We start from the raw sequence: 26547 nt of genomic DNA, 5'->3' as shown, positions 1-26547 counted from the left end.
GGATGTTGGGTAAGAGACTCGATTACTGCTGATCGATTGAGGTAGGAAAAGCCATTCACGGGGATTTAAAATGGCACAGCAAGATGTTTGTTGCCGTCAGTGGAATTGAGAACAAGTAATGACAAATAAAGATCACCCCTTGGCAGTCAGTGAGTGACAACATATGTGGGTACATGTGCATATTTCATCTCTACTTTTGAACGGAGACTGGTGCTCTCATGGGGACTTGATTTTGCTGCAAATTTCTAAACTGAAATAAATGATAAATTGTCATTTTACAGTCAATCTGGAAGAAGGAGTTTATAAACTACTTTTTAAAGGGAGGATTTATTTGATGGATGGGGAGATGGTTGGTTGGTTAGTTAATTTTTTGGCACCGAAGTTGTGCTTTGAATTTGTACTTTGGCCCTTACTAGCCTTAAGGTTCAAGATCAAGCGAAAGCTACATATAGTTTTGCATCTGTCACAGACTCGTGTCTAGTCTGAGTTCTCTCTGCCTGACAAAGATGAATGTTGGTGTGAGGGAGGATAAGGAATAGGCTGAAGGATCTGTATGGATTAGACTGTATTAACCTCATTTTAATGGGCCAAGGCCCATGACATTTTCTGGCCAACATGCCAGTTTAATCACAATCTATGACCACAGGATTACAATTCTTGATCTCAATGGGCTGTGATTGGTTAAGATTGTGTCCAGTGTGACTGTCTTTAAGAGGTTTATGAAGTGCCATTGACACTACAAATAGAGGAAGAAGAAGGCAAGGTAGCTCAGAGTTGAGACATTCATACCCATAGCAACCCTTCGTGCAGTTTCAAGTGACAAGAAAACAAGGGTAAGTCCCAAATTATTGGTAATGTTGGCATTAACATTCAAGTGAAATGGTTTGAGGAATATGGGTGATCCAGGTATGTCAGCATACAGGTATGTCAGGGCATGTGAGGTAACAATATGAGTTATATTTTAATGCAGCTGTTATCAGAACTGACACAGCAAAAGACGGAGGTGGAGATCATGATTTAAAACTCTTGTCGTTTTGATCTTCACAGGTCAAGTTGGCTCCACCTGATTAAGTATTCAGGACTTGATCTTTACTGGTTGCCTGTAAAAATGATCTCCTGACAGCAACCAGATCAGAAATTTAAAACACTACCAGATGAGAAAGCTCTGCTATGGAGTTCTGAAAATGTGTTAACTTATTATTTCTTGATCCGTTTTTGCTTACAGAAGACATTCTAGCCCAGAGAAAATGTGGGTGTCAGCAGAAATAAGAATGTTTCAGCAAAAACCTCATATTAATGAGTATCATATAGCTGTAAATTAGATGCTGCTTGAGAAAGCTCAGGTGAAGCGTTTAATCAATTGGAATGTCTCTCTAGTGTCAGGGCCTGTTATTTTGAAATGTAAGCCAGGCTATTGAGAAACTTTATAAGATGTTTTCAAGACTTCTGAAAGAAGACGAAGATGAAGAAGTACCATGTCAGGCTTAAGGCAATTCAAGTTGACCCGGCAAAGCATTCTAAGTTTAAGAAGATTACTTCTTAGGAGACACAGGGCGTGATAATTTTAACCAAAGGATCTTCCTGTTTTTATTCTTAATGAGTTTATCCACTTAGTCTGACCTGGGGAAATGTAGGGTAGATGTCTCACGATGATTAGGACAACTCTAAATCAAACTAAAGACTATTTAACATTTCCAATAAAAAACAGTATACATTTGTTGTTTGATTTTGTTATAAAGACCTTTCTAATTAGTTTTCTCGTCTATTTTGTAGGTTGAACCTAACCATGTTGTGGCTCATTGTTGCATGTCTGGCCCTACTTTCAGTAGGCCAAGTCAGGACTCAGGAAATGCCCTACGAGCACCTGATATCCCAGCTCCAAGCATGTCCTAAAGAGTGCCGCTGCCCCCCAAACTTTCCCAATGCCGTTTACTGTGACAACAAGAGCTTGAAACGTATACCCATCATTCCTCCGTACACCTTGTACCTGTACCTTCAGAATAACCTCATCGATGTGGTTTCAGCTGAATCTCTGAGCAACGCCACACAACTAAGGTGGATCAACCTCAACCGCAACAAAATTACAAGCGTGGAGGCTGATACTCTCAAGGCCTTACCCAACCTTTTACACCTGTACATGGAGGACAACTTGCTGACTTCCATTCCATCTCCTCTGCCCAGCAATTTAGAACAGCTACGGCTCTCCCGGAACAAAATCTCAAAGATCCCACCTGGAGTTTTTTCTGGGATGGACCATCTTACCTTGCTGGATCTACAAAGCAACAAGCTGCAGGATGACGCAGTGACAGAGGGCACCCTGAAAGGTCTGAGCAACTTGGTCCAGATCAACTTAGCAAAGAATCAACTGAACAGCATGCCCCTTGGTCTGCCACCCACAACCAAGCAGATCTTTCTGGACAGCAACAATATTGAAAAGATTCCTGCCGAGTACTTCAAGAGTCTTCCCAAGGTGTCGTCTCTCAGGCTCAACCGTAATAAACTGGCAAATGGAGGCATCCCAAAAACAGTTTTTAATGTTTCCAGCATACTGGACCTACAGCTTTCTTACAACCAGTTCACTGACATACCCGTCATCTCCCCTGGACTGGAACACCTGCATCTGGATCACAACAGAATCAAAAGTAAGTCCACAAGCAGTCGTTTTATTAAATGTCACTGGACAAGCCCTTGTAACAAATGGCACAGTTGAATGTCGATGTTGAAAATGCATGCATTCAAGTCACCATGAAACGGAAGCTGCGATTGACTTCTTTTCTGAAATTAGAAAAAACGTAGGGCGGGGCATTATTTTGCCCTACCCTTTTTGATTGGTTTGTTATAAATTGGGCCTGGAGGGGAGAGCAAAAAATGCCTGACCATTGGAGAGGGATTATAGTCCGACCTCTTTTTTGTTGCTTACGTCATGTGGTGAAGTGTTGTGGATGAGAGTGGGAGAGGAGCTTAATGTTTTTGATTAAAGATGACAAGTACAAATGAATTCAAAAAAATGATGTCCACAGATAAATCATTTATAATCACTGCAACGCTGTGTAAAACACTTAGAATTTTCCGTGTTTGATTTCAGGATGACTTTAAAAAAGGCATCATATATTTATCCTTCCATATTATACATCTATATTTATAAAAATGTATGAATATATATGAATATTTCTTTAATTTCCATAGGTGTGAACAGCTCTGATATTTGTCCACCTGGGGTACTTGATGACTACTTAAGCGACAATGGTCCTCGTCTGCGCTACCTTCGCCTTGATGGTAACGAGATCAAGCCCCCAATTCAACGAGATCTGATGATGTGTTTCCGTCTCCTCAGGGCGATTGTGATATAAAGGTGTGACGCCAATGAGACACTCCTGTCCATAACATTAACCAGATCTAAATGTGAATGGAATCTATCTATCTATCTATCTATCTATCTATCTATCTATCTATCTATCTATCTATCTATCTATCTATCTATCTATCTATCTATCTATCTATCTATCTATCTATCTATCTATCTATCTATCTATCTATCTATCTATCTATCTATAAAAAATTAACTTTGTTAGTTAATTCCCTACTGAAAATGTTGCATTAATGTAAACCGTCATTTATTGTCATGATGGACAAAATGGAGACTGGTTTTTGCTGGGCTAGCTTTGTGGGCCAGCATAGTCATACTTTAACCAGCAACTGTCAACCACCATGGTATTTTGGTGAAGCGGGTTGATCTAAAAACTGGTGGAAACACCAACACCCGATTCAAACCATCATCCTAAACAAAACACGAACAGGTATTAATCTATGCTGGTCTTTTCAGTAGGGTAGAAATTAATTTGACTGGTTCATTAAATGGTTCCTCATGTGGATCTATTGTAAAACCACAGTGCCTTCCTTTCATTTGATATAAATGGAGAACTAGCAAGCCTGCTTGGTGAAAAATAGCATTAGGTAGCCTATCTGTTAAAAATGTAAGTGTAATCTAAAGATTAGATCAAGTTTGGACGGAATTTTTTGTTTAAATGTCAAACAGCATGTTGTTGCACAACTTATTGCACAACTTATATCTATTCTTAAATTGCTTGAATTACTTTCTTAAAGAAACTAATAACGTATTCCCGTAATTTTTTGTTTTTTTACATCATTTTACAATCAATATGTTCCAGCGTGTTGGTACAAAAGTCATTTCCTGACAAATGTGACATAAACTAGTTTTCAAGATATTACGACAACTATTTGTCATTGTTATTTTAAACTAACAGTCATTTTGGGACAGGCAGACATACTGTGACTGTATTTGCATGGTAAGCATTAGCGTAGCATGACGATGGTACTACCAGTGAATATTCTAGATACTAGATGTTAATATTCTTTTTCAACGCACAATGTTTTTCAATATACACTGCACTCATTGTAGCAAAAAGAGGAAAAATAAATGTCTACCAACTCCGAGAGCTGTGTTTTGTCACAGGCATAATTCAAGATAATTACCTTCTGTTCGAGGTTCTTGATTAAATTGTTTTCGATTGACACTATCATGTTTATAGTCTAAATAATTTGACATTATAAATGGTTTGGAGATGCACAAATCCTAAATGCCTGCTGTAAATGAGGCCAACATGTGAATTAGTTTCTTGTTACTTTGCGGGAGGTGACAGAAAGACAAAGAATTATTTGAGGCCTTTAAAAACATCCAGCAGATATTGGTACTGCTCTTCCTGAAAGGTAGCAAGTCTGCATCTGCGGTGTGTTCAAGGTTAGCGTTTAGCGCCGAGCTCTGGCGCAGAACAGAATGAAGGCCTTTTCTCCCTCTCAGTGCTCCGCTAACAGAGAATCTCACAGAGGGCCCATTGTGTGCAGGGGCCCTGCAGATCCATACATGAAAGCAGAGCATGCCTCTCGCTCACCTCAGGAAAAGAAAGACAAATATCTCATATTTAGAACTGAATTACTTATCTGTCTCTTCAGGAAACAAAAAACAAAGAGGGTTGTTACAGATGAAAGGCTTTTTCGCGGCTGGGAGCCTGTCAGTGTGCGGATTGTGTGCCATGTGGTCTTTTAGTGTGTATGAGTGTGTAATGCAGCGTGGTATGGGGTGGGCACTGGTGTAGATGGGACCAAAACCCAATCTCTCACTTTTCTCTGTCTCATTTCTTACCTTCACACACGAGGACAGGTACGGGGGTGCACGGACACGTACACGTCACACCTTTAAACACCTCAACGCACGCACCGATACAGATACACAGACACACACTTGTGTTCTCACAGCTACCGTTAGTGACCGGTTGCCATTGGCCAGGCCCACCAACCCTCTGCCTGTCCGATCTGAAGAGCAGGACCATTTGGGAAAGAAGGAGAAAGAGGTAAGGGCTCCCTGTGCTTCTATACGCTGGTAATATGCTTTAGAGAAGGGATGAGACCGAAGGACTTCACCTATTGCTTATAGGTTCAATTATCTTGGGGTCACTGGCACTAATGCATAATTGCTAAGCTAAAATACACCTGACTGATAGTATTAAGACCTTTTTTTGTGAATGCCTGGTTTAATTATACAAAATATGGGTATGTTGCATTTGTTCTTGTTGGTCTTAATTTTTTTTTTACTTATAATAGCATGTTAATATATGACGGTTAAGCATAAGCTTATGTGGCCTGTTTGGTGATGGGAGAAATTCATGTGCACTCTTTTATTTTTGCTTTCGTGGGTTTGAGCAAAATTAGTGAAGTATTAGATGTGATGATATGGTTGACATTTAATAATTAAATTATTTGTTATTTATTTTGCCTAAAAGGGATAAGCAAAAAATGTGACTAGAGAAATGAAATGGGCGCTAGACTCCCTGATAGCACACATACATCTCAAAGACGTCTATTTGATGTCGGTCTTTTTTTATTGTTTGCTCATCTTCAATATGTCTCTGTAACGTTTCGTGTCAGACGTTTAAGATGTTTATGATTTATAATGTATGTAAAATTGCTTTTTCTAAGACGTTTATCTGATGTTTTTTCAAAAGAATATGTTTAGATCTGACAGACGTACCTTTGCTTTCTGAGCTTTTGATTTTACATTTAGCTCATTCGCGGTAAGGATTTTGAACAGTGTTTCTGCTGAAGCAGAACATCTTTTTTCTTATTGGAAGTGACGTTGAATCCCTAATGATATTTGCCAGTATTGGCGCGATCACAAGAGAGGAAGAAATCGGAAAATCAATGACCATGCGGAATGCTGGAAGGAAAAGCCAAAAACAACATTAGGACAGTTGCTTACACACACACACACACACACACACACATACTCAGACGGGGTCCGCACACTGCAAATACTGCCCAGAGTGTGTAAAAGCCAAGCACTGTGTGCAGTATAGTCTCTCTTTCAGCATTTTTCTGTTGAGTTTGAAACTGTCAGCCACTTGAACACTGTGAGTCTCAACAAGAGGCGATTTATTTCATTGATGCGGTGATGTTTTTGACTGTAAGATTAAAGTGTTTCATCCCATGAAATGATTGGCAGTCAGAAACACACAGGGAAATTATTTATTGCTAAATAAATAGATGCACAGTATCTCTCTGCAATGAGGTGTGTGTGTGTGCTTGTGTTTGTGAAAGAGAGAGAGAGATACAAAGAGATCATAACTCACTGCCCTCCTGTCCACAGATCTCGGTGGAATTTCGAGCTTGAACGAGGAGACAGACTCTCATAAAGAGTCTCTGTCAGAGGTCTCGCTCTCCTTTGCCTCACTTTCCCTTGCTTAGCTCTCTCCATCTCACCCTGAGGACCAGAACCTCATCCATAATCTCTGCGCATGAACCTCGCCCCCTCTCTTTCATCACATCAGTCACTCATCGCCCCTTTATACAATATATTTTGAAAGACATCCTCTCCTGTTCTCCGTTCAACTTGAATTCTTATGCTAATAATTGACAATGTGCAAAATGATTTGAACGGTTAAAATGTTTAATATGTGATGTTATATGTACTTATAGATGCGGTTTTTACAGTGTTTTTAGTTTACAATGTGTGACATTTACAAAAACAAACAAACAAAAAAAAAGGTCATCATTATGTTGGAAAAGAAACCTTTTATGATGTCACCATCTCACCTCTGACCTTTCTCCAGCCTCAGAAATGAACAGACCAATAGTTTGTATTCCACTAGCCACAGAACTCTGCAGAGACTCTATTTACTATTTAGCTGAAAATTATTTATGAATCTCTGGCTCGGCATATTTCTACTGTTTTGGCAATTATTTTAAACGTGCATTTTAGGGGGGCAACTTTATCTTCAATGGTGTGCATATATATTTGGTGAGCCAGAAGGTTTTTGAGCATATTTCAGATGCACCACAGCCAACCCAAGCAATTGTGGCTCTGGGGCTCCTTTCTGTGGAAACCTGGGTCAAAGAGTTCTTTGGTAGTATGATGTGGGAAGTGAAAAGCATATAATGCTATAATAAATATAATCATATTATATTACAATGGCATAATAAATGGTTTGTATAATCATAATCTATTTATTCACTTTGTATTGCCACTGATGCTCTACTATTAATTCTACGAAACATCTCATAATAGTCCTTAAGTTGTCTGATTCTGTGTCCAGCAGGAAGATGGTTATGTTGGTGTGGGGACTTCTTGTACTGAGTGTGGCGGCAGCCTCTCCCCCCAGATATGCCCGGCAAGCAGAACTGGACAACTACGACAGCAACAACTATGATGTGGATCTAGATGTGAACCTCTTAGACTTTGATGAACCACAGGTGAGAGATTCAGTATGACTTCAAAGGGCCATTTTTGTATCATCATAGATTTTCTCATAAAGATCACTTTGTTGTTGCCATGGTTTCCTTGAACACCCTCTCTGTTAGATTTTGAATTAAAATTAGTATTTATTTTTCTATGTACACATCTATCGCCATAGTTCGGTTAAAGCTGAAATGGTTTGATTCCTAGTGGAATGCACAAACTGATAAATTGTGCACAAGCATTGGGTTCAGGTCTAGTTGTCATGCAGGAATGTATTGCAGCAGTTTTGCTTTGGGGTGTTTGACTTTGCTTTTCATTCGCATTGCTGTTTTGTGATTTTCATTTCGAAACATTTTTAACCCAGCTGCTGTGCTTTAGGGTCGGTCACGGAGGCCACGTATGCCTGATATCGGTCCCTTTCATCAGTGAAGCATGAGTTTTCTATGAGATGGAATGTATTGCATGTTTGCATATTTTTAAGCTATGTATAGCCAATGTTGGCGATGTTATATTTAGTATTTAAGGTCTGTAATGCACACAGACCTGATTACCCCATTATATCACATGTTTATCAGTCTTTTGACATCCCCAAGACCCACCTAGCATTCCACAAGCACTGGTATTTAGTCATTGCACTATTTATGAAATGAAAAAGTAAATCCACGACATGCTTCACATAACAAATACCTCCCTTGGGCATAACATTTGTATGATGGACAGACCAGATGTTGCTGAGTGTGAATTCAACTCTCACATTCTACACAACAGTATTGGCCAACAAAATTTTCCACTGGCACAACCTGATGGAAGGAAAAGTAGACATTGGCATTTTTGAACTGTACTGAAGTATACTCATAAGCAGTAGATTTACAACACTAGTCATACTTGTATGCTGAATGATTTCACTTAAGTGACATAAAGCAATGGGATAACTTTGTTTGCTAGATGCCGTGTACCTGATAGTTATTGTAACTGGCTATATATGCTTGTCATTTTATAGATTATTGTCTTTTGTTGTTTTCTTTTTATGCAATGTTCATAAACATAATCTTCAGCATGAAAATAGAGACAAACCAAAAGTATGTTTGACTGGCACAAGACAAGACGGCTTTGAAATAAGAAACAAATTGAAGCCAAGAGACTTAACTTGATCCTGATGTGAATGTTATGTAGTTAAACCTACAATCAGAAGCATGCCTTGGTTACATCAGACCTTGTGTAAGCTGTTTATCTAAGCTCTTTAGGATATTGTGAATGTTTCATAAATTGCGAAAATATTTGTTCTTGCTCTGCTGAGAATTGGAAGTTGACCTAGAATATTGGTTTGACTTCTAAGAAATCATTTAACTTGTGTATAAGGGGAACCATCCACAAATATGGTATTAAATGAGGTGTGAAAGGAATAAATAATAATTCATAAAATATTTCCTTCAGATACTTTTTCAACCCAGCTCTGTAATATTGATATTTTTCAGTGCACTTTAAACATGATTTTGTAATTTTATTTACTATTTTATTTACTAGCAAAAACATGAAATATACAAAATTAGAAATCTCTTACAAAAAGCTTAAAACCGCTAGAATGGGTTTGCACATGTAGAATAAGTAAGGCTAGATATTGTAGAGGTTTCAAGTTATAATGTCCCTTAAATTAGGGAAAATATGTGTGTTTTTTTCATGCAACATTGAATCTTTGTGCTTAGAACATAAGTTCACCAAATCACAAACAATCATTGCATTTGTCCAAATCCATACACAGCATGGAAGGCTGCTTGTCGTACATGCCTTCCTGCAGGTGTCAGTGTAAATGCAAGTACATTTAGGGTCTTGTAAGGCATGTGAAGGTGCATCATGACAAAATGTCTACTAGAAAGACTCTTGAATGAAGAAATACGAACATTAAGGAACACTGGCTGAACACAATGTTTTTTTTCATGTATTTGTTTATCACTTCTTGTATTATTGCTTTTTAATGGTCAATTACTTTGTTTTCCTTAGTCTTGCAAGTCACTTTGGTGGTTAAAAACATTTGCTATGTAACCGTAAATGTTTTGACCAAATATTTGGCTGTTTGTCTTTTGTTTATGGCTAGACTATAGACAAAATTAGCATTGCGTCACCTTTTACTACAAATGAGCATTTAACAGCTCAACATAGTTTTGGTTTGGTGGGTTTAAGTTTATCTTACTTGTGAGACACATGAGAAAGTTCTTCTGGTAAAATCTATGTGGAAATAAGATTTTTCTGCTACCATGTATGTCTTGGTTCCACATGGACCATCCTGGAGAATAGCAGCCATTCAGAGATGATACCGTCAATGGTTTAACAGCGCCCCTCTCTGGTTTGTAGTGGAATCAAAGACGAGACAAAATTTGATTTTTCACTTTTTTTAAATAAATAGTGTATGCATTGTGAACTTGTGTAGTTTCGCAATGAATAAAATGGATGACTGCAAAAAGAGAGCAATATAAGTATTCTTTATATTTAACTCTAGATCAGGGGTGCTCAACCTTTTTGACTTGAAGGCTCCACCACAGAGCTTGTCATTAACTGAAAGTTTTTTTCATTTTGTATTTTAGTGTATTTTAAATCAAACGTTGTCTAATGTTGAATAATTCGTTATTTTGAGGTCCCCTGGAAGTTGGCCTTATCTGCCAACTACATCATGCTTACCTAAGCTCTCATTCCAGATAGGCACCTTAAGTCTCGATGAGGACTCTGACCCTTCACATAGTGCCTATATAGAGGAAGAAGAAGAAGAGGCAGAGCAAAAACCAAAGCAACGTTGGACAGTTGAAGATAGAGAAGTACCCATGGCGCCTCATCATATCCCATCGGGGTTTGGGGAGTCAGGAACTCTGATGGGCCCTCATGCACAGGGAGGTCTGTACCATTATTGCCCACACCTACCCCCCTGCCCCCCCCCCCCACACACACAGACATTGCTAATCCTCATTACTAGCCTGCAAACCATTATGTCATGCTTTTATTCCATTTAACTGGCAATCTGATTGGTTAAATGTGTTTGTTAACTTAACTTATGTGCATCGCAGCCCAATCATATTTTTAACAAGTCCACATAGTCACAAATGTAATTCTAATAACTGTTCTAACACCTAATCTTGTCTTGAACAAGAGGAGGAGCTTCGTCTGACGCCCATTGACATCCTTCAGATTTCTGGGGACATTTCGGGTATTGGTGAAATGAGCTCTGGAGCCTCTGGGGACTCGTTCAGTGAAAAAGCTTCCGGGTCTGGAGAGATTTTGGGCTCTGGGGGTCTGGTGACCTCTGGTGACATTTCGAGTTCTGGGGTCTCTGGGGATTTTGTCTCTGGAGTTTCTGGGCTTTCTGGTTCAGGCATAATAATATTCTCAGGTGAAGGTTAGTATTCTAGCCTTTTGGTTTGCTCGTTTTAATGTAGCTTGAGAGGGGATCTTGATTCCCACAAAATAGATTTTCTCCGTGGAAAACATTATATCAATACCTCTTACATTGTAGTGATAAACGAAGGAATCATTTTCTGTTCTGTGTTGGTTTAATATTGAATTGGTAAGCCTGTCATCTTTGCCAGCATTGCTATCATCTTTCATCTACGTTGAGGGGAAACTAATTTGGTTCTTGCAACCTCACCTTGTCTCTCACAAGAGGAGGAGCTCCTAACATTTGGAATCCCTCCACAAGAGGCGTCTGGGGATTTTGGAGAGTCTGGGGTTTTGGGGGAGTCTGGGTTTTCTGGAGAGTTTGGGGAGCCTGTGGATTTTCAAGAGTCTGGGGCTTCTGGGGTTCCTGATGGGTCTGCAGAATCTGGGGCTTCTGGGGTTCCTGATGTGTCCGGAGAGTCTGGTGCATCCGGTGTTCCTGAGGTGTCTGGGGCCTCTGGTGTCCCTGATGTGTCTGGAGAGTCTGGTGCTTCTGGTGTTCCTGAGGAGTATGGGGCCTCTGGGGTACCTGATGTGTCCGGAGAGTCTGGGGTCTCTGGGGATCCTTACAATTCTGGAGAATCAGGGACTTCTGGAGTTCTGGAGGCATCTGGGACCTCTGGTGTACCTGAATTGTCTGGAGCCTTTGAAATTATTGAGATGTCTGGAGGACAATGGACTTCAGGGGTACCAGACATATCTGGGACCTCTGGGTTGCCTGAGGTGTCTGCCAGCTCTGGGTTGCCCGAGGAGTTTGGAGAGCCTGGGACCTCTGGGGTGCCTGGAGAACCTGGTACCTCTGGGGCCTCTAGGTTGCCTGAGGGGTCTGGAGAGCCTGTAACAACTGAGGTGCCAGTTGAGGCTGAGCCCTATGAGTTACCGGGGGAGTCTGAGGTCCCTGAGGATCCCGTGGAAACTGAAGAGTCTGAAAGCTCAGAGGACCCTGTGTTGACTGAATCCCAAGAAGTCACAACAGAAATATTCTTTCCTGAACTTGAGGAAGGTCAGTACCTTTATCAACACCATACACTGCAATGATTTCAGGAGTAGGTTCAGATTTTGTTGTGACAATCTGTATTGGATCAGAATAGTTTGGCGCAGCTTAATAAAAACGTCAGACACTATCAGACATATTGTATTACCAATCACTGACTGCAACTTTAACTTAATTTAACTGGCTCATATTGGTTAAATGTGTGTACATTTTCCCCGGTGTCCACTATAACAATAGTACGGATGCATTTTAACTTCTCAATGTCAGTATTAATCACTGTCTGTCCTGTTCTATTGTTCACCCTGTGTCCATGTGCTAATACATTCCCTAACACCTTAATATTGTTGTCTAACAAGACGAGGAGATACTCCTAACAACCCCGACCACTCCCCAGGAGGGGGCTGGGGTCGAAATAGGGTCAGGGGTACCTGAAATTGACCCATACATACCAGGTCCGTATTTCACCACTGCATTCCATTTGAATGATTTGTTTTGTCATATCAAAATGTGCTTAGTCTATTATCTTATAAATTACCTCATTATCTAGTAAAGGAATGTTTGCTTATCTCATTTTGTCATAGATAAAGGTTCTAAAGTCTGTTAATGAATACTACTAAAACGGTGAAAGGGTTTGTGTTTTGTTGGCAGTGGCTGGCAGTTCTTTTTGTCTTTAAAATTTTGTTTTTGTTTTTTTTTGTGACACCTGCTGGTTTGGTGTTAAGATATGCCTACCTGTGTGCTGTGTATGTGTCTGGGCGGATCCGTGTACTGTGATGACCTCAGGCTGGACCGTGTTCCACCTCTTCCCAAAGAAACCACTCATTTCTATGCCCGCTACAATAAAATTGCCAAGATTAGCAAGTCTGACTTCGCCAACCTGAGTATGTGTTTGGTCAAAGACACCATAAGTCATCAAGTCATGCATGATCTGAGATGTTAACATGTTTATATAGACAGAAAATGTTATATTAGATTTTCAAATATTACTTTACATTTGTATAGCTTTCACTTGATGATACGATCTTTTTGTTTTCTGAATGTAAATCATACATTTTCACAAATTAATTTGAAATTGCTTTATTTTTGTTTTTGCGATAAAGACAAGTTAAAGAAAATTGATCTGACAAGCAATGCCATTTCCAAGATTGACGACGATGCTTTCTTTGGGCTTCCTGCTTTGGATGAGGTGATATTAAGAGAGAACAATATCAGACAACTTCCTGCTCTGCCAACCTCTATGACCCTTATTGATGCTTGCCACAACCAGCTGGGCAGCACTGGCATCCACAGAGAGGCTTTTAAGGTAAAAAAACAAGAGTCAGGATTGAATGGAGGGATAAATTACAATTAACCTTTAGTCCAACCTTTGTAGATTCATCTTAAAGGCTATTGTTGTGCTTAAGGAGTTTATGAAAATGCAAATCTGACAGATAGCATAAATTCAATTTGGAAACTGCTAATAGTGCCAATACACAGCTGATAATCCGTATCCAGGTAAAGAAAGCCTATTTATATATGTATGTTTTTTTAAGGACATGCCAGGGCTACTTTACCTCTACTTGACAGACAACAACATTGACCACATCCCAGTTCCTTTGCCCCACAGTCTACGCTCCTTGCACCTACAGGTACCGGTTCTCCTACCTCACTAGTGCCACCTTTTGGACATCTACAAAGCCAACGTTCATGTATTTTTTTATTTAAAAACAACCAGTTGACAATTCAGTTTGTTTGGAAACTAATAACGTAAACAATGAATTAATTTATTACCATGTTGGTAATAGGTGCTTTATAATTTACTTTTTAAATATGTAAATAAAATTATGAAGTACCACTTACACAAGCTTTGAAACAAAAGCTCTCTAATTCTTAGGATTTCTAAAAAGATTTTTAATAAAATAAAAAACTGTGTACCTGTTTGATACATTTAAAATATATTTATGTTTTATCATTCAGAATAACAATGTCCAGATGATGCACGATGACACTTTCTGCAATCCACATGACTTAAACTACATCCGCAATGCCCTGGAGGACGTTCGCCTGGACGGTAATCCCATCAACCTCAGCAGAACCCCACAAGCCTTCATATGTTTGCCACGTATACCTGTTGGTAACCTTATTTAAAATGAAACACACTCAAACGCAGACATGCAAAACTCACACGTATGCACATGGATCAAAACTCCTCTGTGAGAACTTCTTGTATAACGTTGGGCTCGTGCAAACACTTGGATATGAATGGATGTCTTTTAAAGGAAGTTGGCATAAATGCATGAACAGACTCTTTCACAGGAGAACTGGTGGACACTACTATCCCTTTGCTGCTTGTATTTATACACACAGTATGAATACATTTCACAATGTAGGATGTTTGTAATCGCATTTGAATGAAAGACGGAAGGATTTTGTTCAACTGATCGCATAAATGTACTCCCTCATATCCAAGAGAGACCATTCACAAAGAATCTCTCCTAGAAACACAGAACACCATGCATCACTTTGAATCAGTCTTTAATTTATCAAATACTAACGAACCTGAACATTTTTATTAATTAATAATTAAATTAACAAAACAAAAACATATGTTGCCTGTTTGGAGCTGGTTGCAATAGCCATAAGGAATTTAACAAATGTCTATGATAAGATTCGAAGATAATTTACCTTTTGAAATCTTTGATCAATGCAACAAAACAAAGCATTCTAACAATGAATTTGTTGTAAAGTCTGTACTGTAATATAAAATATATAAGCTGTCTTTTTTTTGTTACAAAAAACTGCAATATTTTATTGTTTAACCTGTCAAGTTGTTGTTATGCCATGTTTATGTCCAAATAATGGCATTCGCACACTTAAAAACTGTTGTACTGGCTAAAGGGGTTTGAGAATGATTGGGGGGAGGGTGGTAAATATTAGCCCAGCTTTGTGTTTTGTATGGAAATATCACACCTGAATAAAGATTTGTGATGACCTCTCTAAATCAAAGGCGGCTTAATGTTTTCCTTGTAACAGTAGCTTGAAAATCTACATAGACATAGACATTAAACCAACACTGGCAGCTTTCAAAATGCTTGTTTATAACACCTTGACTTGTAAAACAAACACAGCGACAAATATGATCAACTATAATGAATGTAACTCATAACTATAAATCATAAGTCAACAGAAACTAACAGAAAACTAAATTTTACATTAAACAAAGGTGTACAAAAGTTGGATATGTGTGTAAACGGTCCTGTTTATAAATTTGGTTTCAGAAGTTTTCGATAAGCTTTTCAAACAGGTTGAGGAATTTCTGTCTCCTCTCTAAGGATGCTGGTTCCATGACCAAAGGAATGGTGTTGTCAGTTCCCTCCGGATTGTCACTCAATTCCACCGTGTTGCCCCCTGTAAACGTCCCACGCTGCTGCTCTAAGATGGCTCGCTCTCGCTCAAGCTTTGCTCTTTCTCTATCTAAAATTGCTCTCTCTTTTTCCAGCTGAGCTCGGATGTACTCCACAGATGCTCTGTCCCTCTCCACAGCAGCCTTCTCTCTTTCCAAAGAGGCCCTGTCTCTGTCCAACGCTGCTAGTTCTCTCTCCACACCTGCTCTCTCTCTATCCAGGACCATCTTCTCTCGTTCCAAGACCATCCTCTCATATTCAATGGCCGCTTTGTCGCTTTCCAGGATGGATCTTTCTTGTTCCATCTCATCCCTGTCTCTGTCCATCTCCACTCTGTCTCGCCCCATCTCGTCTGACATTATGTCATCCTCCTCGACGTACAGCTCGATCTCGCTTCTGTCCGGCTCACGCGCTCTCTTGCTCCGTCTGCGTGTGGAGTTGTTCGGGCGATACTCGCTGTCATCGCCCAGAGAGGAAGTATCAAGAGTAACATCACTTCCTACCAGTCGCCCCTCCATGGCATCGTCCATCAGCGAGAACCAGGGCCAGTTGGTCGGGTTCACAGATACCCCTAGTGGGGGATTCTTCATGTCCTAAAACACACATGTGAATATTTTATGAGCGAACGAAACTTGTGAGGATGGAACAGGTAAAAAGGCAATTTTTTGCATAGGAATCTCTATACGGATCTTTATGTAGTCAGGATTTAAAGGCAGTACATGATTATTTTTCTTCCTATGATATCCCACAATCCTGTGCGGTGTAAAGGATTTTGATGGTGTCTGATGGAACGCTTGACAGGGGTTTGGTTTTATTTTCTTGTTTAAATTAGTTTATTCAAAGTATGAATTAATAAAAAGTCTGTTTTTACAAATTCTAAAGTTCAAACAGAGTTTTTTACAGAACTAACAAAAAGTTGATTTAAAGCAATTTATAAGGTATTTACAATCCATGTCACTAATATTTACTTTTGAATTCTAAATGACATTCGTACCTTATACTTCATCTTAAGGTTTTCCCATTTTCTCCTTGCCTGGCTTGCAGAAATCTCTCTCTGCAGACCCAACTCCTTCAGGATGGCCCTAAAGCACAGAATGAATCATTTTTCACATTTGAACATAGAGACTAGTGCTGGTCGAAGTAAAATATCTACAGTATACATGTGTTTGTAAACTTAATGTTAATGAATGAACAAACGACTAGGCCTATGCATGTGTAAGTGTGTGCACTGCGGTTACTGGTTCCATTACCTATAAGCAAGAGTAGAAGAATTTCTCTTCCCAGTGAAAAGTGAGTCGTTGGTCACACGCAACTTCACGAATCTAACAAATTCTTCATTTGACACTTGAAACACACACACACACACACACACGCACACGCACGCGCACACACAAACAGGCATGCATATGTTAATAACAGCAGGACACGTGGTTTGTACAAGCACGTGAAATTCACGGGGGGAGCAAAATGCTACATTTGTCATTCATGACAATAAACGTGTCTCTAAATGTTATATATTAACACCAAACGACATACTACTCACTTTTATAAATGTATTCTGCATGATCTGGGCCATCTTTAATGTCCTCAGAAGGACTCTGTACAGTGTAGAGTTCGTGGTCCATACTTGACTCAGTTGTCTTTGAGTCATCAAGTGCGCTATTCATGGCGCTAGTGCACCAGCGAAGAGCACTAGAAGAGAAAATGGAGGCTTACGTTCTTCTGTTGCTCGTTCATGGCGGCCTGTGTGAGCTCACCGCCACCTAGTGGTTCGCCCGGATTAACGCTTTATAAATATTACGAAACCTGTTTTAATAGGTGTGTTTAAATAAAGCAATTTATACAACGATAATAATACGTTTTAAAAAGTTGAAACAGACAACAACACATTTGTAATGAAATCATAGTTTATATGCGCAAGGGGGGTGCAGATGTTGTATTAAGTTGCAAAACTACGTTGAACACAGAATTGTTCCTTTGTAATTGTAATGAAAATGCGCATTATACCTTTCAGGATACGCTTCTTTAACAACGTTAATGACTTTCTTCGTAAAACTGTAGTTTCACATTAGGGGCGGTGATATCGAGGGACGATCGACGCTTTAATCCACATCTGTGAATGGAGGTACCTGAAACACAAACCCAATACGTTTAATGTAAAAAGCAAATAAAAGGCTACATATTTTCTTGTACATTAAGTAACGTAAATTTGCTAGATGCACGCACTCTCGTGGCTAAATGTCCTGATAAAATGTGTTTTTATAGTTTTCATTTATTATTTCTATTAGATTTAAACGCACTCTCAGAGAAAAGGGGTCAGTGGAAACACTAAGGGGGTAGTCTAAATAGTAGTATATATATAGGGGTAGTATAAATTGAGAAAAATGAATTGTCTATATAAAGTTACATTTATTATAATAGCCCGTTCGGTCCTGTGCCATAGAGACATTCGACACTGCGTGATTTTCATAACAAAGCCCCTTTCCATTGTCACATGAAAGCCTCAAAAATATGCGTATTTTAAAATGCGGTGTTAAGCACAGCCATTCCATCACTATCGGCCTCGAAAATCATCCCGTTGTGTATCAGCTGTCTTGGTCTCAAATCCGCACGTCTACTCAATGAGCAGCATGCATCGAGGGCATTTTCCCAATGAATTTCTCGCACGATGTCACAATAAATTCTACAACAAAACGGTAGTAATCTCGATACTCACTAAAATGAGACTCGGTGCGCTCTCTGTAATTTTAACGTTATCAATTGTCATGTTTACAAAGCCGCGTCCCGAAACTGTTGTTCCAAAACCGCTGGCAATTCTGTATTGTAAATGGCGGTGCAATAATACAAATACGCCCTTTGGTTGTTTGACAATTCGGTCTGCTTTACCGATAGTTTGTTCGTATATATCATCAATAAATCACTCATCGTATTTTGTTTCATACGTTATATAATTCAGTCGTTCAATTATTAACGAGACCACAGATACATTTTAAAAACAAAAATCTATGTTAAAGGGTCTCTCCAATCCAGAGGTGGCAGTAGAGGAGCTGTGAGCGATTTCAAATGCAACGGCCAACAACCGAATCTGACAAAGGTGAACGCTGATTCGCTGAGGAAAGAAAACGTCACTTCCGCAAGTTCGATAAGTACGTGAGGTACACGTTTCCTAGCCACGTTTTTCGTTCGTACGTTGGCGAATAAGGAGCTCAAAGTATTTTCTCCGGTTTTAGTTTTAGAAGAGGACGATTAGGAGTTTTGTTGTTCTTAATTGTGTTTGCCTTCAATTCGCGAGGTGATATTTTGAACTTTTTGAGCAACCACCGACATTTCTTTTGTTTGGTGATGTACCTTGAAATCATGACAATGGAAGGACAATTTGAGAAGGACACGAACACAACATCTGTAAATAAGAAGTGGTCGAAATCGAAGAGAAAAACCTTTCTGCGCACGTTTATGGGGAAGGCCGGTGCCAGAACATACGGTGCTTTTACCGAGAGGAGACAACGGATCCGCGCCTGGCCTGCACGAAAGTTTCAGCCGTGGGCAGATTCTGTCGACTTCTCTTCTGGAAATCAACCTCCTGGTGCCATGGCACCAAAAAACACTACGCAGTACTTGATGGACCTGGTTTACACCGATCAGATGGCGGCGTGTGATGTAAGGCCTGTTTTTACAATGCAGAGTCATGTTCCCCATGACGATAACATTTTCTCATCGTCAGACTTTGATTACGACAGGTCTTTAGACTTCCAACAAAGAGACTTCGAGAACGTGTTCTTCAGGAATGAAATCTGACGATGTGGTCCTTGGTCACCAAACCTGACTTGATTTCGTCGAAAGGAGGCCACGACGCTGCCCTCTTAGCATTGACCGTAATATGTGCGTGAACATTACGATGCTTTTATTTCCCCTGTGCAATGTCATGTAATGCTCGATATGTTTTATTGACGCTATTAGTCGAGACTTTGAGCGCACAATGTTTGAATTTTCCTTTTGAATTGAATGTGGTTTCATTCATCGGCTCTCCTTGTCTCACAGCATTGCGCAGACTCCAACACAGGGAGGCCGGACGCTCTGCGTCACAGCTGCGCGATGACGTATGCAACGACCGCCTCTAGCGGTGTCATCACCACGTGGCCTGCAGGTAAACCCGCTTCACCCTTTCAGGTGTACGTGGTGTAAGTGCCAAGAACGTTGCAGTATCGTCGTAATGTCATTTCTAAAATGAGCATGCACTGTTATACCATAGGAAGCATGTGTGTTTGAGAGACTCTTTCAGGTTGCTGATCCTCCTCGGTGGCTCTCAGCTGTCTGTCCAACGCGGTCAGAGACTTGGGACAAGCCGCATGGCTTCCTCATCAACAATGTTGGGTAATTTTTTACCTGTGGTAACTGTTAAAATATTCGTTTTACAACGTGTTTAACTTTATATAATTTCTGTGGTATGAATCATTATTTGTGAAAAAGCTTTTAAGATTGTGTATATACTGGCTGTATTAAATATTAAACTATTTTGTTAACTGTCAACATTGAGTCAATTGTTATTTCCCCTTTTAAATGGGTTACAAATGATTTTGTTCAGTCGAACAACGGAACATGAGCAAATGTTAGTAATGTGACACGCACCACAGACGTTATGCAGTTATCTGACAATTTGCACAACACTGTGGTATCAGCTGGTGTTAAATGGGCTGCAGCCGGTCGCATTTGCTCAGATGAAGGCCGTAATCCAAATACAGGAGGTAAATGTTAACTTTTGCGACATCTGTTTGTGGTAAACCCAGGGTCAGCTTGAGGGAAATTGAATTTCAAAGTCCTTGGTGAAATTATGGATGCCCCCCATTACATTATGAACAATTTAGTTTGATATACCGAGGTTTTTTGTGACTGAGCTCCAGTTTTAATAGTCGTCTGACACAGACATCAATGTGGTTTCCAAAAAACCCAGTATATGGGTTAACCATGAAGTTAAAACAACTTTTGGAACCCCCTTATTGTGCAAAGAATTGATTGTCTTTGTATAGGATGTCAAACAGCACTTTTATTAAAGCATTTAAAATAAATCCTGTACAGTGCTGGATAAATCGGCTGGTTTATGAACATCAAGCTAGCTGTACACTTGAGTCAAACATTACTTGACATTGATTATAAACATCATATAAGTACTGTGTAATAATAACCTTTGCATGAGGGGATTGTAGATTTTACATAGTACACAAAGCACAACAAATGAAATGTAAACAGAAACTGCTGCTCGGCAGTTCCTCTAATTGTCTCTCTTGGTATATCATTGTTTTCTGCAAAGGAACACGTTGTTCCTTTTCTGACTCACAGCTCTGTTTTTGGCACAGGACGTTATAAAACACCCATGTGGCCAACAGGTGCACGTTTTTAACTATTTACCCCTCCAGGTGGCGCCAATTTACCACATTAAAGTAAGCTTGAGGTCTATTTGTTAGCAGCAGGCGTGTCAGTGTGTTAGTGCCACACACACTAGGGTGTTGTAGTGTTGCCTGTTATTTGTAAGCCAGGCTTGACAAACGTTTTAAATGACACTAATATGGACATACACCTCAAGAAAAGCAAGGTTGGTCTGCCTTTTTTCTCCACGTTTCTTTATTTCCCCTCTTTTTTCCCCTCAATAAAATCATCTGTGACAAGATTCATCAGAGTACTGCAGATGTAATAGATGGGGGATCTGGACTCTGGGCCAATGTGTAAGAGATATGAGCATTATGATTGATATGGAGCTCTCGAGTGAGGCCACACGGCCAGTCTTTATTGGTCCCCCTGCATGGCCTTGCGGGAGGGCCTGTCTCTCCGCCATCCATCTTACAGATTTTCTCCCATTATTCTGACAAGCAAAGTTACAAGTATAAATTGCATCTTAAAGGGCTTGTTCGTCCATTTAGAAGATATCTTTAATCCGCACCTACCCTAATACTTTATTGTCTAACAATTCATGCAGGCATGATACGGTTGTAGGCATGAGTTAAATTAAAAAGAATAAAAATTATTTAAAAAAAATGGTACAAATCTCTTAACCTCACATAAAACGGCTTGGGGCTTACTTTATAATATGGGGTGGTTTCCTGGACAGGGCTTAAGCCAAATCCCAGACTAATTAAAATGTTAGAACCGTCTTGATCGAAAACACCTTGCACTTGCATATCTTAAAGGGGTCGTATGGCTCGAATACGAGTTTTTCTGTGTCTTTGGTGTGTTATAAGTCGCCCATGCATGTATTAGACACATAAAAAAGAGATGTGATTCTATCTAAAAGAAAATGCTTACCCAGACCTGCCTGAATCGCCTTGTGTAACCACACCCCCAAAAATCTACGTCAGTTCATGGTATGATTTGACTAAGACCGCCCAAATGTTTAGGCAAGTAAGGTGGGCTTATTGTCAGTACAATTGCTTTGGAATCTAAAGTTACAAATATGGTAAGAGGCTTTTCATATTTCCGACACACGTTTGCAGTCTTCGACCAATCACTACTCACTGGCTAACTGGCCAATCAAAGCACATATCGCTCTTCTGAGCATGAGCTTTGTAAAAAATGTGCATTTCAGAGAGGCGGGGCAAAGAGATGATACAATCATGCAAGGTATGTGGAAAAAACTGTGTTTTTCGACCTTAAATTGTGTATACAGAATGCATTACATCTTAAACAAATGATAATACTACTTTTAGCAGTGTCATATGACCCATTTAAAATATATCAGTGCGATTGTTTTGTCTCAAGATGCGCACAGTAATGTTTGTTTGTAAAGTGTGTTTTTAAAACGCCTCAAATATCCTAATTTAGCTAAGGCCTAGTCCTGGCTTAAACTGCACGGTAGTATATTCAGACAATCTTAAACTCACTGCTGGTTTAATCATAAATCTGTCTGTCCTTTGTTTAAGAAAATTAGAAAATATGTGCCAGAAGATGACTTCATGCACCCAATTCAATTTACTGACTGTGAAGTATGTTTTCCAGAAACAATTGTTATATGCAATCAGAAATAATCAGAGAGTGTATGCATGTGTGTATAACAAATACATTTTTTTTAGGTTTATTGTCAACAGCTAAACTTTGATATAGATTATAGGAATAGAGGACGCAGCATGTCGGTTGTCATAGTGACTAAAGGCTGATTCGCCTCTTTTCAGCTACTGTTTATGTACAACAATTAAGTTTTGCATGAATGATCTTGTAATCATATTGGAGTGTGTAGCGACAACAGCATGAAAACATTTTGAAATCAAAATGTAAGACACTGGTAGCGAGTAAAGGAGTTTGAATGCTGTAATTTCTATAAAATTTCCATTGCTTTTAATGAAATCTTGTATTGTTTGTCCCACATTAAACGTTTGCTTTATTGTTTTGACAGATGGTCTGGTTGTGTAAACCAACTGTTGAATGTTTGACGGTACCCTTTGAGTCCAAAGAAAAACACCTCTAACATAAGATAAAGGTTTGACTTCTTCCCCTACACCTTTTCACTTTTCTTTCTTGTCCGGTTATTTTAAAGGGCGTCTCTGCATTTGCATTTTCCAACCTAGCAATTGAGGTTTTACTAAATAATGCCTAATATCCATAAAACCATAGTTTTGTGAAGCCTGTAGTTTTGACCTTCACTGAGACAGGAAGAGACAGGTGTTCATGGCGTTGTGTGTGGGCACACCTATGTGGACTCTGTTCAGCTGAAAGAAAAGGTCAGTGAAATGTCATGGAGTCATGTTCTTATGAGCTTGATCGGACTTTATAAAAGCAAACCTGCCTTTCGGCTTATCCTACTGTACTTTCTGGCATCCATTATAACCGCACTCACAGTGTAACTGGTCCAATCAATGTTGGTCTAAATGTTAAATGTGATCACACCTTGTTATGCTAAACGGTGTTAAACTAAAACACGAATTTCACTGGTTTTTGCTGTTTATTTTATATTCTTTTGTAACACACAAAGTTTAAAACTTTAACTTTGAATTGTTTTCTTGTTTGAGGAAAGTATAAGGATTAATCGACCATTTGACTTTGAATTGTTTTCTTGTTTGAGGAAAGTATAAGGATTAATCGACCATTTTTTATCTTAAACTAACTTAATGTTCATTGAATTTGTATAAAAATACTTGTACTTGGTCAATCATACTGATATTTTGCACTCTTGGTTGTGCATTTTTGACTTGCTTTACCAATGTGTGAAATCATTTGGGGGCACGGTTCTACTTGGATTTCTCCAAAAATAAATACAACACACAGGTGACAAATGACAAGTCTAGGCTTGGGTCAGCTGACAAATTTATATTGAGCCGAGTTCTTTGAGCTCAATATTTTGTCTTGACCTAGTTGAGGCCCCAAATCCTCCTTTCCGTGGTCATTTTAATGAATTTCTGTACCGGAAATAGGCCACGGGTGTGAGGGGCAGGGGCTTCGACGCAAGTGAGCGCTCTTCTGGGAGCATCCCTCCCCTTCAACCTTGCCTCATTAGTCTAACTGGGCAGTTGCAAAGATGTTGTGTCACATCTAACTCCAAAGTGCCCCTTAAACTTATCTTTCTGAATTCTCCATTACCCCCTCACCACCCATGAGAGAAGGTGGAAGGAATGTGATTGGCCCCTGCCCTGTCGTTGTCAAGGAGACACATCGGAAAGGATGAATCGGACCCTGATGCGGCTCGCTAACTGTGTCAAGGATGCAACAGCCGAACCCGGGACAGTTCACCTTTGAGAGGCCTGAGGGCGCGACACACATAGGAAGCAACCCATTAAAGCGGTACTTCAGGCTTGAATCAAAATTTCCCAAAGTTTTACTCACCCCCAAGGCATCCTGAGTCAATGTGACTTTCTTCTTGAAGAATAATGCAGTCGCAGTTATAATACCACGTGTCCTTTTACTTCAAAGTGGTAGAATGGGTGTAAATAGGGGAATTTTTTGAAGCTCCAAAAAGTCGATCAAAAAACGACTCGACACGGCTCTGTTGTCATAACAAAGGTCCCAATGCGTTTGTTTAAGAGAAATAAAAAAAATAAAAAGCGTAATAAAAGCCATTACAAAGTTAGCCTTGAGAAAAGCTCTAACAACTACTTTTATTATTGTTACACTGTTAGATGTCGCTGTAGATTAGCAGCACATTACTGTAAAAATCCACAGTACAATACTGCATCTGTATATTACAGTAAAATACTGCAGCTCATAATGCATTCTGGGTAATTTTCATTGAGCGGGAAACTTTTACAGTAAATTTTGGTCTCGCTGTAACCTCGCTGTAGCTTTGCTGTAACGTGTAACGAAAGTGCGCCACAATGTCATCACCTCAAATCACACAGAGCACATCCTGGCTGCAGCTGGAGGAGGATAATCGATTTCTGGCTGTTTGGTAAGTTTTTAGTTTGGTTTATTTTATGTGTTTCATACAAATAAATTATTTTGTTTTTGTATTTTGCACAACAGTTTGTCACAGTGTTGTTTTAAACGTGGAATGAGAGAGATATGGTCGCCAACAAACGTTGCTTCTACCTCAGAAATTAAACTAAGTCAGCCCACTGCTTAAACCCGTTTTACACATCTCACTTAATGAATATAGGATTATTTCAACCATTTATGAGGGTTTTGGTGAGTTTATTTTCTGTCAAATAGTTGAAGTTCGTTTATAATGGCAAGCTAGGTAAACCGACTTATTTGGTAATAGATAAACTCGCGTTTGTGTTCAAATAAAATAATCTTTGACCAATTCAACTAAGATTCCTCCTAAATAAATCTCATACGAAATAACAAAGTCACTGTAAAGTAGCCCACACAGCTACCAAACTGCTTCACACAAAATGAAACGTCATATTTAACTGTGATGAGTGCGATCCATACAGATTTCATTGCTAACAGATTTATAAATGTGTTTGCGGCGCTTATTTCTGTATTTACGGTATATCCGCAGAAGCAGATATGATGTTCTTTAGAGTGTTTTACATTCAGTTGGCCAAAAAGTTTTGTATGACAATATATTTGTAGCGATATTGCTTCCAACACCTCAAATCAATGCTCGTACTTTGCTTAAGAGCGCTGCTGACTCCGCCTTTACGTAATGACGCTGTACGGAAAGAGGAGCGCGATCAGCTTTAAATGCATTTCCAAAAACACATTGACTTTCGCTACACCAACGGTATAGAAAATGCAATCCCAAATATTTAAACTTTTAATGTTAATGTATACAGGGAAAAACATTTAAATGATCATTTTGCTACATTTTTGATTGACTATCTTAAGCGCATATAATAAACAGAATGGTTTCTAAATTTCAGCAAGTAACATATCATTATATATTTCTTCTTACAGCTCTAACGTCACAGTTTGGTCCACTTTTGCACCCTGGGCTTATCAGTTTCTGTAAGTATTCACCATGTATATATAATAGGCCTACAACTTTTATTCAAATTTGTTTCTGGTTTTACTTCTGACTTTTTAGTAACACTTACAATAAGGTTCTATTTGTTAACATAGGATGTTAATACATTTTAACATTTGGCAATACATTTTTAAATCAATCAATTTATCGCTGTTCACATTAGTTAATTCATAATGAATTCTCAAATATTATTAATGTTGAAAAATATATTGTTCATTGTTAGTTCATATTATCTAAACCATTAATAAATGTTATGGAATAAAACCTTATAGTAAAGTGTTAATGAATTTTCTTTCACCATTTACTTCACAATTTGTACTTATTTCAATGGCTAACAGATTTTGTTATTTTTGGCTTTACAGTCTCACCATTGATATTTTGGCTGGATTTGGTCATTTTTAAACCAAGCAAGTCATCCCAGGATGTCCAGTTACAACTGCAAGTCATGTAGTTTCTCGACAAAAATACCCACACCCACACAACACTCTCACACAGCACCACACATTACTCTCACACACCCGCACACAACACTCTCACACAGCACCACACAACACTCTCACACAGCCACACACAACACTCTTACACACGACACTCAGTTTGAATGGAACATTTT

General features: G+C 39.2%; 3 protein-coding genes and 1 long non-coding RNA gene across 5 annotated transcripts; 3 read left to right on the top strand and 1 right to left on the bottom strand.

Moving 5' to 3' along the window:
* The first annotated feature begins 495 nt into the window (after positions 1-495).
* Positions 496-7764, top strand: kera (keratocan). Of its 2 annotated transcripts, XM_079455219.1 has the most exons (4): positions 746-833; positions 1774-2642; positions 3187-3352; positions 7608-7764. In XM_079455219.1, exons 2-3 carry the CDS (start codon positions 1787-1789, stop codon positions 3348-3350), a joined length of 1020 nt encoding a protein of 339 aa, XP_079311345.1. In that variant the 5' UTR covers positions 746-833; positions 1774-1786; the 3' UTR covers positions 3351-3352; positions 7608-7764. The 2 variants fall into 2 exon arrangements, with proteins under 2 accessions (XP_079311344.1, XP_079311345.1); XM_079455218.1 differs by lacking the exon at positions 7608-7764 and having other exon boundaries at positions 496-833; positions 3187-7035.
* epyc (epiphycan) lies at positions 7614-15146 on the top strand. Its single transcript, XM_079455216.1, has 9 exons — positions 7614-7764; positions 10441-10633; positions 10887-11132; positions 11397-12173; positions 12521-12616; positions 12887-13045; positions 13265-13467; positions 13697-13792; positions 14121-15146. The coding sequence occupies exons 1-9, from the start codon at positions 7615-7617 to the stop codon at positions 14289-14291; spliced, it is 2091 nt and encodes a 696-aa protein (XP_079311342.1). The 5' UTR covers position 7614; the 3' UTR covers positions 14292-15146.
* LOC306893427 (uncharacterized protein) lies at positions 14046-18581 on the bottom strand. Its single transcript, XM_079455217.1, has 6 exons — positions 18264-18581; positions 17555-17676; positions 17091-17239; positions 16798-16891; positions 16542-16629; positions 14046-16140 (listed from the first exon to the last, which is right to left on the bottom strand). The coding sequence occupies exons 3-6, from the start codon at positions 17212-17214 to the stop codon at positions 15418-15420; spliced, it is 1029 nt and encodes a 342-aa protein (XP_079311343.1). The 5' UTR covers positions 17215-17239; positions 17555-17676; positions 18264-18581; the 3' UTR covers positions 14046-15417.
* Positions 18582-18634: 53 nt separating this feature from the next.
* LOC306893425 lies at positions 18635-20072 on the top strand. Its single transcript, XR_013786567.1, has 3 exons — positions 18635-19204; positions 19285-19426; positions 19586-20072. It is a non-coding gene; the product is annotated as an uncharacterized lncRNA (long non-coding RNA).
* The last annotated feature ends 6475 nt before the right edge of the window (positions 20073-26547 follow it).

Source organism: Barbatula barbatula, assembly GCF_947034865.1.
Source record: "Barbatula barbatula genome assembly, chromosome: 4".
In the NCBI taxonomy this organism is placed as follows: domain Eukaryota; kingdom Metazoa; phylum Chordata; class Actinopteri; order Cypriniformes; family Nemacheilidae; genus Barbatula; species Barbatula barbatula.
This window is presented reverse-complemented; position numbering and strand designations above follow the sequence as displayed.

Excerpts from the sequence above, each read along its gene's own strand:
- kera (XM_079455219.1), top strand. The coding sequence starts at position 1,787 with ATGTTGTGGCTCATTGTTGCATGTCTGGCCCTACTTTCAGTAGGCCAA. Across the intron at positions 2,643-3,186 it reads GGATCACAACAGAATCAAAA|GTGTGAACAGCTCTGATATT; the intron begins GTAAGTCCACAA and ends TAATTTCCATAG.
- epyc (XM_079455216.1), top strand. The coding sequence starts at position 7,615 with ATGGTTATGTTGGTGTGGGGACTTCTTGTACTGAGTGTGGCGGCAGCC. Across the intron at positions 11,133-11,396 it reads AATAATATTCTCAGGTGAAG|AGGAGGAGCTCCTAACATTT; the intron begins GTTAGTATTCTA and ends GTCTCTCACAAG. Across the intron at positions 13,468-13,696 it reads TCCACAGAGAGGCTTTTAAG|GACATGCCAGGGCTACTTTA; the intron begins GTAAAAAAACAA and ends TGTTTTTTTAAG.
- LOC306893427 (XM_079455217.1), bottom strand. The coding sequence starts at position 17,214 with ATGAATAGCGCACTTGATGACTCAAAGACAACTGAGTCAAGTATGGAC. Across the intron at positions 16,630-16,797 it reads TCTTCTACTCTTGCTTATAG|GGCCATCCTGAAGGAGTTGG; the intron begins GTAATGGAACCA and ends TCTGTGCTTTAG. Across the intron at positions 16,141-16,541 it reads ACCTTAAGATGAAGTATAAG|GACATGAAGAATCCCCCACT; the intron begins GTACGAATGTCA and ends TGTGTGTTTTAG.